Source organism: Hemitrygon akajei, chromosome 2 (assembly GCF_048418815.1).
Source record: "Hemitrygon akajei chromosome 2, sHemAka1.3, whole genome shotgun sequence".
Lineage (NCBI taxonomy): Eukaryota > Metazoa > Chordata > Chondrichthyes > Myliobatiformes > Dasyatidae > Hemitrygon > Hemitrygon akajei.
The window spans coordinates 95,924,103-95,939,458 of NC_133125.1; the positions used below are offsets into that span (position 1 = coordinate 95,924,103).

A 15,356-nucleotide genomic window follows, 5' to 3' on the forward strand; every position below is an offset into this window, starting at 1 on the left:
GTGGCCTAATGAAGTATTGCACTGTTGCAATACGACTTCCGAACTTTTACACTCAGCTCCCTAAATGATGAAGGCAAGTATGCCAGACTTCACCCAATTGAACAGGGTAGAACAAAGAAAATATAATTAACGAAGACATGAGTGTTTATTTTTAGAGTCCTAAAGTCATAGAACACATAAAGCACAGAAACAGGCCATTCAGCCCATTGAGTTTGTGCTGAATTATTAATCTGCTTAGTCTAATCAACTTGCACCCGGCCCATAGCCCTCCATATCCCTGTCATCCATGCACCTACTAAAATTTCTCTTAAATATTAAAATCAACTCCGCGTCCGCTACTTCTGCACTCCACACTCTCGACAACCTCTCAGTGAAGAAGTTCACCTTTCACTCTTAATCCTTGACCTCCAGGTCTAGTCTCACCCATCCCCAGTGGATAAAGCTTGCTTGCATTTAACCCCATCTATACCTCTTATAATTCTGTACACCCACTGTGTATCAAATCTTCCCTCATTCTCCTATAATCTAGGATATAAAGTCCTAACCTATTCAATCTTTCATTATAACTCAGGTTTCCCAGTCCTGGCAACACCTCTGCATTCTTTCAGTCTTATTGACACCTTTCCTGTAAGTAGGTGACCAAAGTTGTACACAATACTCCAAACGAGGCCTTACCAGCACCTTACATAACTTCAACATAACATCCTGTACTCATAACTTTGATTAGGAATGCCAATGTGCCAGAAGCTTTGTTTATGACCTTATCTACCTGTGATGCTACCTTCAATGGATTATGGTTCTATACACCCAGATCTCTCTGTTGTCCTGTACTCCCTAGTTTCCCTACTACTCGCCATGTAAGTTCTACCCTGGCTTGTAAAATGCAACAGCTCATATTTGTCTGCATTATATTCCATCCGCCATTTTTCAGCCAGATTTCCAGCTGGTCTAGATCCTGCTGCAAGTTTTGATAGCCTTCCTCACTGTCCACTACCCTCCCCCCAATACTAAATGAAACAAAATCAATGTGAATGCTTTAAATTGTAAATATAACAATTGTTGGTCCAACCTTATCGTGGTGATTGTTCTTCCCATCAACTTGGCTGCAGCACAGAAAACAGTTCTCTTTCTTTGCCACTTCATTGCACGTTAATAAAATTGACACTCAGACCTGCTGAACAAGGAGAGTAAAGATGAGTGGTGCAAAGTCATGAATTTTCTGATAAATGGAACCCATTCATATTTACTCTCGTCTTCACTGACAAATCCTCGAAGATTATTCTACAAGAGGTCAGTACACAAAACATGCTGAAGCAAACCTGTGAGTTTGTTCCAGTGTGGATTCATCACAAACTGGTGCTTCTATTGTACAATGAAGTATCTTCAGTATGCATGAAAATGTCTGCCATGTTCCATCTGGTATGGGGGGAAGATTGCCATGCTTAATTCTGAAATAGACGTAACAAAAGATTAGAAGTGAATGGTATCAAAATATTTTGATATTTATTTGCTGAAAAAAACTAAACATTTTATAAACATTAACATACTAAAATTATTTATAAATAGCAACAAAAACACAAAAAATGCTGGACATTATCTAATAGGTTTATAATGTAAAACCATATTAAACTTTAAGCTATATAAATCCTTTGTGACACTAGAGTGGAAATATTCTATTAAATTTTGTGCTCTGGACTTTGAAAGGTTTTAGAAAATCCACTATACTGCCTCATCAACATGATTCTAACCTTAGAGTTGAATTATGATCCCAAATTGCCTAAATTACATGTATATTCCTTTGAGTTGGGTGGCAGGGTGGAGATCCAGCATAAGTGGAAGCCATGGGAGCAGGAGGTGGATGGTCATACAAGCAGCTGGTGCATATCACAAGTCCTGGTTATGCAACCACTGACACCAGGTAGACAATCTCTGAAGAGTATTGATAATGGCTGGGGTCACTCGTCTTGTAAAAACACTGTCCAGGAGAAGGCAATAGCAAACCAATTCTGTAGAGAAGTTTGCCAAGAACAATCATAGTCATGGAAAGACAACAATTGCCCTTGTCATACAACATGGCACATAACGAACGAACAATTCCTTCGAGTGGAGAAGATTGAGAAGTAATGGCATGAGGGTTTAACAATGAGCAATAGTGTTGCATGTAGCCCAACTAAATATTCTGAAATTATCTCAAAAATCCCCCACCCCTTGCAAATTTTTGACATTTAGAAATTGGTGAGCATACCTCAATGTTAAAGTATGAGGGTGAGAGCCTCCATTGATCAGAGTTGACCGTGGATATTGCATCCAAGCTATCTAGATTCACAAGCCTTGGCAATACAGTATGGAGAGCAAGCTGTTGCCTATAAAGCAAGCTCCCCCTTCCATACAACTGATGAACCCAAAGGAACCACAGAGACCGATACAATTTGGTACCAGCAGCATTGCAGGAATTGCCAGTTAGCATTGACCTCAATGTAGGACTGCCTTAGGGAGTCCAGCTCCAGATTTTCTCCTTGGCGTTTACTCCCAAAGCCTTCTTCATGAGTGGGTATAGCTGCAAGGCAACGGATGTTTGAGATTGGAGTTTTCCTTCTCCTAGATGAGCTGTCAACCACGGCTGACGAGCCCCATCTACCCAAAAAATGAAGCACAATTTCCTTTCTGAAGTGAATGCACAGGCATAACTTTGCTCTTTCATCTGAAATACACTTTATAAAATGTATTTTGAGAATTATGGTTGTAAGGCATCAAAGCTGTTGAGCAGTTTTTTGGGGAAATTATTGTCATTTTAGCAACAATTTATTGTAGTTGCTTTAATTGCGGCAAAGGTTCCTTGTATGAAAAAATATTTTCCTGGGTTTAACAGTAGTTTGGAAATAATACATCTCTCCTTTTTTTCCATATCACACTGCCTGTTTGTTTTATTTATGATGACCATTGCTTCAGGAAATATAAGGTACTTGATAAAGTACCGGTGAGCACCATTTCGATAAATCTGAGTATTGCTTGTGGTTTCAGTAAAAGTTCAACTGGCTTAAAGCTTTAGAAGGGTGATCTCTTTCACTTCTGCTGTTGGAAGCATTTTGATTCTTTTGCTTTGACAAAGAATCAACATCACTTTCATTTTAATTTGCAACTACTGTCATACTGTAAAAAAGTTAATAACATGTAAGTTTGCCTTCTAAAGATTTGAATCTCCCGGGTTTGTCATTCAGCTTCCATTGTCAATCCAAGATTCCCAAATAAATGCAGAAATCTCACTGCAAAATATCCTCAATGGCTTCTGCTTCAGACCATGTGCTATGTGTGGTGTGGCACTTCTGTCCAATGTTTTCACATCAGTTTTAAGTAAGAAAAGTAACTTAAGGGAATGTAATTTACGCAAAGAGTTTTTTGCATGTATAATATAGATTGGTTCTTAAACAGTTAACAATTGAAGAACTAGTTCATGCTGTATTCACATGTTTGCCTGATTGAGGATTATTTTGAGATGCTTTCAGATGGTTAGAGGACATTCGAGGCTTTTCTGGTTAGTGGACAAACTGCTGTAGGATTGTATAGATCATTTCTCAACCCTGTACACACAAGGGACTATGAACGTGCATTACGGTAATGCACACACACAATTTCATTGTTCTCCACAACTGTTCACTCATTTTTAAGGTAGTATATCTCATCCGATATTATGTTAGAAATTATACATTGATTAAAGAATATCAGTATTATATACAATTAAAATTAAGATATGTTGAATGGACACCAACTAAACTTGGCCTCATGAACATTTTTGAGTGACTGTAATGAGATTAAAAAGCTTCCAGGTTTGTTTTCTGTTGGGGGACACGCATTGGTCTTCATCACACTTCCAAAATGAATAAACGCTGTAACTGCAGCCATTTCTGCTTTCATGAATTAACAGTGATAATTGTAGCCCATAAACATTTCAGAGCCAAAAAACGGTTCTGATTTTGTTTTGGTTTTTATTGCTTATTAAACCTACTACCCGTTGCTTAGGTGCAGCTTACGAACCAAGTCTTTAAACACAATCTGTGACTCGTATTCAATTGTGAGATTGTCTTTAACTGCTGCACTTTAAACTGCTCTGCAAACATCACATAGTTATAAGACCAAGAAGACATTTTTTTGCCGTTTTTGGAGACTCGTCAATGTATAATGTGGACACAAAATTACTCCACTTTGGTGGTATTTGAAAAGTGAATGACCCAACCCTAAGCAGCTAAATAGTATTTGTGTTCCATATGCCATATAGTTACTAAATGAGTATGATAATCACAAACATGTCACAGATTGAGCTTGAGTGAGCCAAGAAGCTGAGTGACATGGCAATAATGAATGATAGCACCAGATTCAGTGTCAATCTTCACAATCTGTGCAGCATTATAGTTTACAAGGGAAATATACAGAGGCATATCTCCAGCACTTATTTTTACATTTTGGCTGAAAATGCTGTGTTTCCTTTTAATTATTATGCTTGCCTGCACTTTTTTGACTAGTGGGTATATCTTGCAGCAATATGTTCCTTCTCAGATCTTGTCAGCTCTGAGTTTTTGCACCAGTTTTGCACCTCATTCAACTTGCTCGGGCATTATTGATGAAATCAAAGAGCAGCTAATATTATTGGTTTATAGTGGTGCACCATGAGATACCAATTTTATTTCAAAATCATATTGCCTTTATTGTAAGTATTTATATAATTTTACATTATATTTTAGTCAGTTTGTAAAGTGACATAATTTACATTGCTCTGCATAACAACCTCATACAGCATTCCTCACTTGCAGACTCACCATTTCATTGTCTGCTGAGAAGTATTTGAAATAGAAATTGGACCATTGTTGTGTGTACTAAGTGTAGTGTGTGATAATGTTTAAATGTTGAAATCTGCATCTGTAATTTGGAACCAGATTCCAGAAACCGCATTTGATTTGCATATGTTATTGTACTGCATGTTTGGTGCATACAGCAAAGGACACATTAAGAAAAGAGGAAACAGGATCAGGATTAGGAGACCTGACTCCTTGAGGCCCTTCAGATATTCACTAACACCATAACTGATTTGCATCGGATCTGGTCTTGGCTTCCTCTCCGCTTTCTTTGTGTATCTGATTTCTGAAAATCCCAACTCAACAGCATCACATGCCTTCTCCAGAACATCAGTAGCGGCTAACCACTACCTTCACGAGGATGTTCTCCATATCTCTGGCTTGCACTGTAGTCCAGAAGAATATATCCAATGACATGACTTCCACCACTCTCAGAGGTAGAGAATTCCAAATACAGTGGATTCCGGTTAATAGGGCCATCCGTTAATTTGGCCTGCCACTGACTTCAGACAACAAATGCCAGTCAGGAAAATTGCCGTGATTCCCTTTGTTTATTTGGGACACAATGATGCTTAATTATGGCAGGAGACTGTTGCCGAACAGATACTGATTAGCGTCAGTCGCACGTACTTGTGTGGCCATTAGACACTACACCATGCTTGGAGTTTACAGTTTTTAAATAGCATCAGTTGCGTGTGCTTGTGTTCAAAATGCAGTGATTATTTTTGTCACTGATTGTTGGCGTGAAGTAGACAATTCAGAAATATTTTGCTCAACGCAGTTTCAAGCATTCAGGCTTAGAGATGCCATAAATGGCTGGGAGTGAAAATGAAACGATTTCACACCCTCAGTAAAGAATCTGAAGGTATCATTGTATGAAGGTAGTTCATTCTCTGCACTTAGTGTCTGCACTGACTTTGCTCTCAGCATACACTGGATGAATTCCTCTGTCGATAACTATTAAGAACTAATACACAGTTTATAGTACCGTACTACTATGGATAGTGTTCTAATTTGTTCTGTATTTCATTTAAATACATAATTTGATACTCGGTTTTTTTTATACCTTCTTAACTATTTTCATGGAACTTTAGCTAATTGGGGCAGCTGTTTAATTAGGCCAAAATGTACTAGTCCGGATGTGTCCCAATTAACTGGTATCCACGAGATTTATGACTCACTGCAAGAAGAAATTCTTCTCAATATTAATGCCTTCACTTCTAGATACCTCCATAATAGGAAGCATCCTCTCAAGATTGATCTTGTTAAGCATCTCAGAAACTTGTATTTTATTAAGATCGCAATACATTTCATCTGAACACTAACAGGTACAGGCCCAACATGATTAAGCCTTCCTCTGAAAGCAACCCTGTATACTGAGAATCGTCATAGTGAAACTTATCGGAATGGTCTCCAATGCAAATGGGTCATGTCTTAACAAAATAAGTCAAAGAGGTTCACAGTACTTGGGGTGCAATCTCATCAACACCCAATGTAACTAAATCAAGGCTTTTTTTTACACTCAAGTTTTTTTGCAGTAAAAGTAAACATTACATTAGCTTACCTAATTAGTTGCTATATTTAAATGACAACCTTTTATAGTCCATGTGGTGGCATGCCTCTGCAATTTTGTAGATCAATATTTTATATTCGGTCTGCATTAAAATAAATATATATTTTTTTTAAATTCTTCATACCAATGAAAATCTGGGAGGCAGGGTGGAGATATGTCTCTATCAATGGAGGTGTAAGGCACTCCTTCCCTCCAAATCCTTAGCAGATCATCCTTGGGCAAGGTGTAACACCTGCTTAGCCATACCCCCCCCCCCACCCCACCCACACCAATCAGGATCACATGAAGCCATGGGAGCTGGTGGTGGATGGTTGTATGAGCAGCTGGTGCATAAAACAAGTACTGATTATATAACCACTGACACCAGGCAGATAATCTCTAAAGAGTGTTGATAATGGCTGGGTTCACCCATCTTTTAAAGACTCTGCCCAGAAGAAGGCAATGGAAAACCACTTCTGCAGAAAAATTTGCCATGAGCAATCATGGTCATGGAAAGATATTGATCACCCACGTCATAAAATATGGCGCTTAACTATCGAACAAACTAATGTGGATAATTTCCCTACATTATATACTATCTGCCAAATTTCTGCCTATGCAGTTAGCCCTTATATATACCTTTAGAATGCTCCTTGCATCCTCCTCACAACTGCCTTCCATCAATCTTTGTACCATCAACAAATGTGATTGGCTTCAAACTTTAACTTCTATTTAGATCCACCTCCAGTAGTATTGTATAGATTTTCACTAAATAGTCAAACAGAAGAGAACTAGCTTCTTCCTAACTCAAATAGTGGTGCTTTCAATAAATAAATAAATATAGTTGATCTCTAGGAAATTATTTAGGTAATGGTTCTTGGTCAGCAGTATTTTGTCACAATATTGTATATAACAATAGCACAACATAATAACATTTTATGAACACAGAGCAGAAGCTATTACATTTTTATGAAGATGTGAATTAGCTCAGTTTTATGTGGCACTTTATTTATTTTATTTTATTTAATGATACAGCACAGAACAGGCTCTTCTGGACACGAGCCACAAGTCACACCACCCCAGCAACCCCTGACAAGCCCAATTAACCCTACCCTAATCACAGGATAATTTACAATGACCGATAAGTCTTTGGACTGTAGGAGGAAACTGGAGCTGGTACATATCAACATATCCTTCTCTGATACAGTTAGCACTGTGAAACATAGAAACATAGAAAATAGGTGCAGGAGTAGGCCATTCGGCCCTTCGAACCTGCACCGCCATTCAGTATGATCATGGCTGATCATCCAACTCAGAACCCTGTACCTGCTTTCTCTCCATACCCCTGATCCCTTTACCCTCAAGGGCCATATCTAACTTAGAATTCTTCAAGTTGTCACACATACAGTATACTATCAGTAATTAGAGCAAAGTATCAAAGTAACTTAGCTTTAGAATACATATCAATAAAATAAAGTGCTCAGTAAAATGTTGGGTTGTTGGTTACCAATTTCTTCTTTTTCATGCTTTAACTTCCTCTAGAGGGCGATTTTCACCAATTTCAACAATTATGTTTGACATTTAATATAAATTGACCAGATGGATATGTGATCCCTTCCTTAATCATGCAAATAGCCTCCTTCCAGATAAATAAGAACTGATAATAATTGGTTTTCACTGGGTTTATGGGGCGATATATTGAGTGCTCTTGGCTGCATTAAAACACTTGGATAGAGTAGGAGAAGGTAAAGAACACAGTGCTCAAATTGCATTAACAATTTGGTGCTTTATCAGGAGATCGCAATATTCTCAAAATTGTTCTTCAAAATATCTCATCTGTTCTGATCTTTTTATAATAGTTCCTCTTTATAGGATGAGTTGAAACTCTTAAGTGAGCTTTGAAATTCACTTGCATTCAAAGCTCACCTGTGAGTTCCATCATTATCTGAGAACCTACAGAGAAAAGGTTTCATTACAGTATAATAATAACAACATACAGCATTATTTGTAATATAAGCCTTCTTGGATTTATATTTTTGTGGTGGTATTCCTAAAGTAATATCTTCTCTCAGCCATATTTGGAGATGATAAAGTCAATGAATTCCTCTGAGTCCATCAATGTCAAAAGCCATCGCAATAGCTTTTTAAAAGCTATTATTAATGCTTTTTGAGATAGTGATTTAGATGCATATCATATTTTTTACTGAGTTAAGTATTGTACGTAATTAGTTTTGCTACAACAAGTGTATGGGACATTGGAAAAAAAGTTGAATTTCCCCATGGGGATGAATAAAGTATCTATCTATCTATCATTATGTTTAGAGTATATGTCCAGTTATTATATTTACAACATGTAGAGCAGTTGTCCCAATAGTAACCATTTTTCACTCAAGAAGAAGAATAGCCCTTAACTTGGCAGTGGAGTTAGTGGGGCACCGTCAGATTGGTGTTTCCGTAGCAAGCAGTTCTTGTTTTTACGAGGTCAAGTTGCTAGCTCGATGCTCAACCCGACTTGGATTCAAACTCGAGAACCTTCGCTCCGGAGTCCGGTGCTGATATTATTGCGCCAGCAAGCAGGACATTTTTCACTCAATTAATGATTGATTAATCTTAATTAGACTTTTCCCTCTTTAACAACACTGAAAGGAAAACCAAGAAAATTTGAGTTGCTCTGCTTCCTTGCTACTAACTCCATTCACCTATCTGATCACGGTTTATGACCATCTTTAATACTCTTGAATTTGTCATTCTATTTGATCCTGTCCTAAACATCTGAATGCAAAAGCGTTCCACCACTACAGTTTTAAAAACATCCTAGTTCTTGTACTAGAGCCAGAACTGGAGACAACTATTCACATCTCAGCTCTTCGGCAGTTGAAACCTTAATGCATGCTGTTGTGTAGTTCCCTTTTTGCCATGTCAGTGTTCCCCACCTTCCTGTCTTTCAACTTCTATCGACATGCAATCTCCATCACACTTACTGCTCACTGATCTACGGTGCGTGATTTGCATTTTGTGTTTTTTATTTGTTTTGTTGCTGGGATGTGGGCAACAATAGCACTTGTTGTCCATGTGAAGGCAGTGGTTAACAGCTACCTTGAAATACCACTGTTGTCCTGGGGAAGGTATGTAATACTGTTGGTTTGAGATTTCCAGGATTTAGACCCAGCAATAAAGAAGAAATTATGATATCATTGCAAGTCAGGCTGATGAGTGGCATAGAAAGAAACCTGTAGAGCAGGAGTTCCCAACCTGGGGCCTACAGACCGCTTGGTTGATGATAAGGATCCGTGACATAAAAAAGATTGGGAATCCCTGCTGTAGTAGGTGGTGCCTTCATACATTTTTTTATGATCAGAACAGCAGGATGAAATATTTCCAAAGTCCAGAAACATCATTCTTACTTCACCCCCACTGCTTTATTGCTCATCTATGCCTGTGCTTTATCTAATTTGTCAAAGTAGGAGCAAACAACCACTTAGGTAATGTTAGACTTTGCAATTGAATCCTGAATCCTTGGAGCAGATTATTTCTTTATAATGATATAAAACACTATGGTTGAAATAATATTCAGAGAGATAAGCAAAACCTACATTAAGTAAAGATCTTAGTACAAAATCACAGAAACAAAGACAGGTGAAAGTTATCTAGGTACATTGTACTGATTTCTGGGATAAACATTTTGTCTTCCAAGGAAATAATAGCTTAATTGGACCATTGTTCTTTGGGATTTAAAATAAGAGATTGATCTTATTGAAATATATAAGATTCTGAAGGGTTGTGGTTGGCTCGATGCTTTACTCTTTGGAGAGAAGGAGGATGAGAGGAGACATGATAGAGGTGTACAAGATATTAAGAGGAATAGACAGAGTGGACAGCCAGTGCCTCTCCCCCAGGGCACCACTGCTCAATACAAGAGGACATGGCTTTAAGGTAAGGGGAGGGAAGTTTAAGGGGGATATTAGAGGAAGGTTTTTTACTCAGAGAGTGGTTGGTGCATGGAATGCACTGCCTGAGTCAGTGGTGGAGGCAGATATACATTAGTAAAATTTAAGAGACTACTAGACAGGTATATGTAGGAATTTAAGGTAGGGGGGTTATATGCAGGCTGGGTTTAAGGGTCAGCACAACATTGTGGGATGAAGGGCCTGTACTGTGCTGTACTATTCTATGTTCTATCAGTACGTTCTCCACCTTATATCTTCTTCTTTGGCTGTCCATCAATTTTCGATGGGCAAGGTTGTATGGAAGACCTGCAGTTACCCATGCTGGCAGTCTCCCCTCTCCATGCCACCAAAGGGCATTAGGACCCATACAGCTTGGCACCGGTGTCGTCGCAGAGCAATGTGGGGTTAAATGCCTCAGCTAAGGCTCAAACTAGTGACCTTCAGATCACTAGACTGATGCTTTAACCACTTGGCCATGTACCACACACCTTATATCTGTAGAAATTTGCAAGAGTCTTTGGTGACTTACCATGTCTCTTGAAACTCCCAATAAAGTAAAGCTGCAGGTAAGCTTTCTTCATAAGAACAGAAGAACATATATTGGAGTAGGGGTAGGCCAGAGCAGTTTGAGGAATCATATGACCTACTTTTGACTTCTTTCTTATGTAAATAAATAAGAAAATAATAGGGAAGTTGATAAAATATTCCCAAAATGCAGATTATCTCGTAAGAATAGATGGACAATTACCGCACTTCGGGACAGGAAGTTATGGCCCTGAGAGGTGACCTAAATCAAAGTACAGTAACCAGAAAAAAGGCAGCTACACCAAAGCGGTGGCTGTTTATAAAGAACCATAATATTTTTGTAAGGTCAAAAGGAATAACCAACAGACAGTTCCTGAAAATTGCATTGAGTGGGTTTTGAGAGTTCAAGAATTTGCAGAAATCTCCTTTGCTTCTGTTCTCTTAAACCATGCATCACTATCTGTACCTGTTTCTTGTGATATCCCCGGAATATTCAGTAAGCACTTAAAGAACTACACTAGATTTTCACCAACTTGCACTAATATTTCTACTGTATGTCCTCTGTAGTTTTTATGAAAGATACTTTAGGAAATTCTGTTTCCATAATATGGATTTAATTTTTCATAGATGAATTGTAATTAACCTGGCTGTTCTTCAACTATTCTGGCTTACAACATGTGTTTAATTGGTAAACAACTCTTTCTTTGTTTAACAAAACAAGCAGAAAATGATAGAAGTATATATCAGGTCAATCTCCATTCACGTGTGATAGGAATGAGGTAATATTTCAGGTGGAAACATTTAATCAGAGTTCATTTATTTCAAAGTTCTTTTTCCTTGTGTCTTAATTCATTTTCAATGCTTTTCTTTAAAGCTGGAATAGAGGTTTGCAACATCTGGTTTATTGAAGTATTCCCTTTAGTTTTAGACAGATGTGTTTGCAATAAATATGGCAGAGTGGACTAGAAGTCAAATTTCAACTGTTCTCCTGCTATTGTATTGTTTGACTATCAGGAGAAAGGGAACAAGAGCTAACAGCTTCCTTGGTCAACTTCAGTCTCATAACTACGTTGCTGCAGAATGCTGATTTGAGGATATAATGAGCCAAGTGCTGACAGTTTAGAGAGCTATGTGTTTCCTATACTATTTATTCCACTGAACTTAATCACACTTTGTCTTTTTTTTTCTTGACACAGCTAACAACAATCTCGGGGAATGAATTTCTCCTCCATTCTGATGATGACAGCATACATGACTGGTACCAGGCCATCAGATATGCAATTGATAAACTGGTATGTAGAATGCTCGCTCCTAACTATATTAAAATAACTTGTCCTGGAAAAAACTAAAAGGGCTTTGTATATTTGTTCAATCTGTCCTAGAAGTTGCACAATAAACATTTTATGATTCTTTGCCAAAAAAATACTTTCCCATATATTTTCTGTACTTTTCAAGCTCTCATCAGCCCTTTTGGACTTTGTTTCTTTTACTTATAGCTCCCTGTGGCATTATTAATCCCTCTTTGCATATTTTCTATCAAATGTTTTGGCATGGAGTTTTTAAATTTAAAACAGACCTGAAATGACTCACACAGGACACAATGTGCATTTATAAAAGGCTGAGATAAGTTTACTAACATGTAGCTCATGACTTTGTATGCACATTGTTTTGTTCACTAATATCATCTCAATAGCCCAAATCAAATTCATTCATATCAAATTATCCTGAAATGATTTTTGTGTTTAACACATACATTCATCTTGATCCTTAACTGAGCACCACCCAATTTTAAATTTGTATATTAATCTTGTGTGAATTTTAAACTATGGTATAAAATTACCCTTGTCCTTTGCATAAGTACTTTTATTAAAAGGAGCACTATGATAAGTCCAATGAAATCATTCTCAAAATTTATATTCCATTGACTCAATTTTATGGATTTTGCTTGTTCTCTTCCAATGCACATTCAATCAATAGAATTTAAGAAAGTCTCCTTTCAAAGTTTCAAGCTGGAATGAAAGCACAGCTTACATTATAAAACATATTTCAACATGGAATGCCTCAAAGGATGTTACAGCTTTAATGTATTTTTGCAGTTGTGATATTGTTGCATTCTATTGCAATCGAGTTGCACATAGCAAAAAATATGCAAATATGCCCAGAAAATCTGTATAACAAGGTTAATTGATGAAAAATATTGGCCAAACCATTGGTGATAACTTGCTAAACTCTGACTCAAATTCTCTCTTTCTTTTTCCAACGGGCAGAAGATACAAAAGCTTGAAAGCATTAACACCAGACTCAAGAATGGTTTCTATCCTGTAATTATAAGACTATTAAATAGTTCCTTAGTGCAATAAATTAGACTCTTCACCTGGCAGTCTATCTCATTACGACTTTGCACCTTATTATTTACCTGTGCTGCACATTTTCTAAGTAGCAGTTACACTTTATTCTGTAATGTTATTGTTTTACCTTGCTCTGCCTCAATGCATTTGTAATTATCTAATCTGTATAAACAGTATGCAAGACAAGCTTTTCACTGTATTTCAGTACATGTGACAATAGTAAACTAATTCCATTTCTGTGGACAACTTAATTAATCAGCTGAGAGGACAAGAGATGATTTTGGTTTGGTGACAAATTTGAATGAGTGTGCCCACAAAGTGTTCCATTTCCTGAGTGGTCCATAATGCTGTAACCTTAAATTTGTTGTTAAGTTTCTGACACGAGCCCATGACAGTTTGACTTCAAAGTGTAGTACTACCACTAAGACTTATCAGTCTATGAAGCTCTCTGAAGTTTTGTGTTACTGATAGGTAATAATCTCTCCATGATAGTCAACTAGCTTCCCACATCTTAATAATGTTTTATTTTTGAAGTAGTTTCTCAAGATGTGTGCCATTAAAGAATATTTTTATCAAACTAGGTATATGTTACCATATACCACATTGAGATTCATTTTCTTGCAGGCATTCACAGTAGGACAAAAAAAATCTGTACACAAAGATTGACCAACAACTAGTGCAAAAAAGGACAAACTGTACAATAAAAGAAATAAATAAGTAAATAAATAAAATTGAGAACATGTCCATGAAAGTGAGATGCTATTTGTTGTGAGATCAGTTCAGAGTTGATGTGAATGAAGTAAATTATACAGAATGATGCTATGAAACTACTGGCAAAGCTCAATACCACCCATAGCTTAGTGGACTTGTTTATTAAGTAATCATTTGAAACATACGTACATCAGGGTAAACTTGATGTACTAGTGCTTTGCAGTTTACAAGGTGGTCCACCCACTTAAATTCTGGGAAGTGTTTTCCTTCTCTCCTCTTTTCCATACATCACACACCATCCATCATTCAAGAGATTTGGAGATCCACTTGTATTGATCTGCCAACTAGTCGGTAAATGAAAGACATATCTGGTTAAAGTTGGATGCAGGTTTTCGCTCTCTATCTCTGGAGGCATCACTTTGCTTGGCAAGCTCAGCTGTGATTTGCCACATTAAGGGAACTTGCTTCATGTGAAATCAGAGGCATCAAACCTGAATCATTCCACATTTTAAGGATCATATTTGCTTGTTTTTAACTGGCTTGACTTAAGATTGGCTATTGATGCTTGCAAAATGCTCATTTTTGTTCCATTTGTGGTAAAGAGATTTATATCTAAATACTTTCTATTTCTAACATCCATTTGTGACATTTCAGTCAAAGAAGGGCATCTCAACAACAGCACATGGTATCTGGAAAAGTTCAAGCAGTGAAGAACTGAACAGGTGTGGGGGAGAGAGCAACAGCAAGCCTAATGTGAAAGAATCAAAATCAGAGTGCAGAAAATCATCACTAAGTAAGTAAAATAATTTCTCCATCTCTTAACTCCTCTTTTAAGTACCAGAAAAATGCATATTCTACAAATTTGACCGCTTTGGAAATGTTCACAAATTCACACCATGATGTGTTGGAAATATTCAGTAGGTCATGCCATTTGGAAATCAAATGGAAAGAGGGGAGGGGGAGAGAGAGAAAGTGAGAATATTATTATTTACTGATGACATTTCAAAAAATCTGGTGCCTGATGAAAGATCATAAATCTAAAATGTTTCTTTTATCTCTGTCTTTCCCTCTCTCTCTCCCTCTCCCTCTCTCTCTCTCTCTCTCTCTCTCTCTCTCTCTCTCTCTCTCTCTCTCTCTCTCTCTCCCCCCCCCCACCCCTTTCTGGATCTCTCTCACTCACTCTCCCTGTCTGTCCCTCTTTGTGCCTCTCTCTCTTCTATGAAGCAACCTCAAACTGTAGGTTAAAACAAAATTGAGAGGAAAGTGCTGACTCTTCCTGAATTACACACGGCAACAGTAGTTCCTTTCTGTCTTTAGGGATGGGCAATGGAAAACTAAAGCTATGATCAAAAGAAGAGGACTAATCATCTATAAAATATGCCTTGCTTGGCAATAGAGTTTTCGCCCTCTGTTATGCTCTGCCATA

At 37.5% G+C, this 15,356-nt stretch overlaps 1 protein-coding gene across 2 annotated transcripts in view; it reads left to right on the forward strand.

Moving 5' to 3' along the window:
- LOC140714573 (rho GTPase-activating protein 15-like) overlaps positions 1–15,356 on the forward strand; it is a 734,693-nt gene that overhangs the window by 398,288 nt on the left and 321,049 nt on the right. For both annotated transcript variants that reach the window (XM_073025883.1, XM_073025887.1), the window contains exons 8-9: positions 12,068–12,163; positions 14,585–14,723. In XM_073025883.1, coding sequence (XP_072881984.1) covers positions 12,068–12,163; positions 14,585–14,723 — 235 coding nt within the window. The remainder of the gene's footprint in view (positions 1–12,067; positions 12,164–14,584; positions 14,724–15,356) is intronic.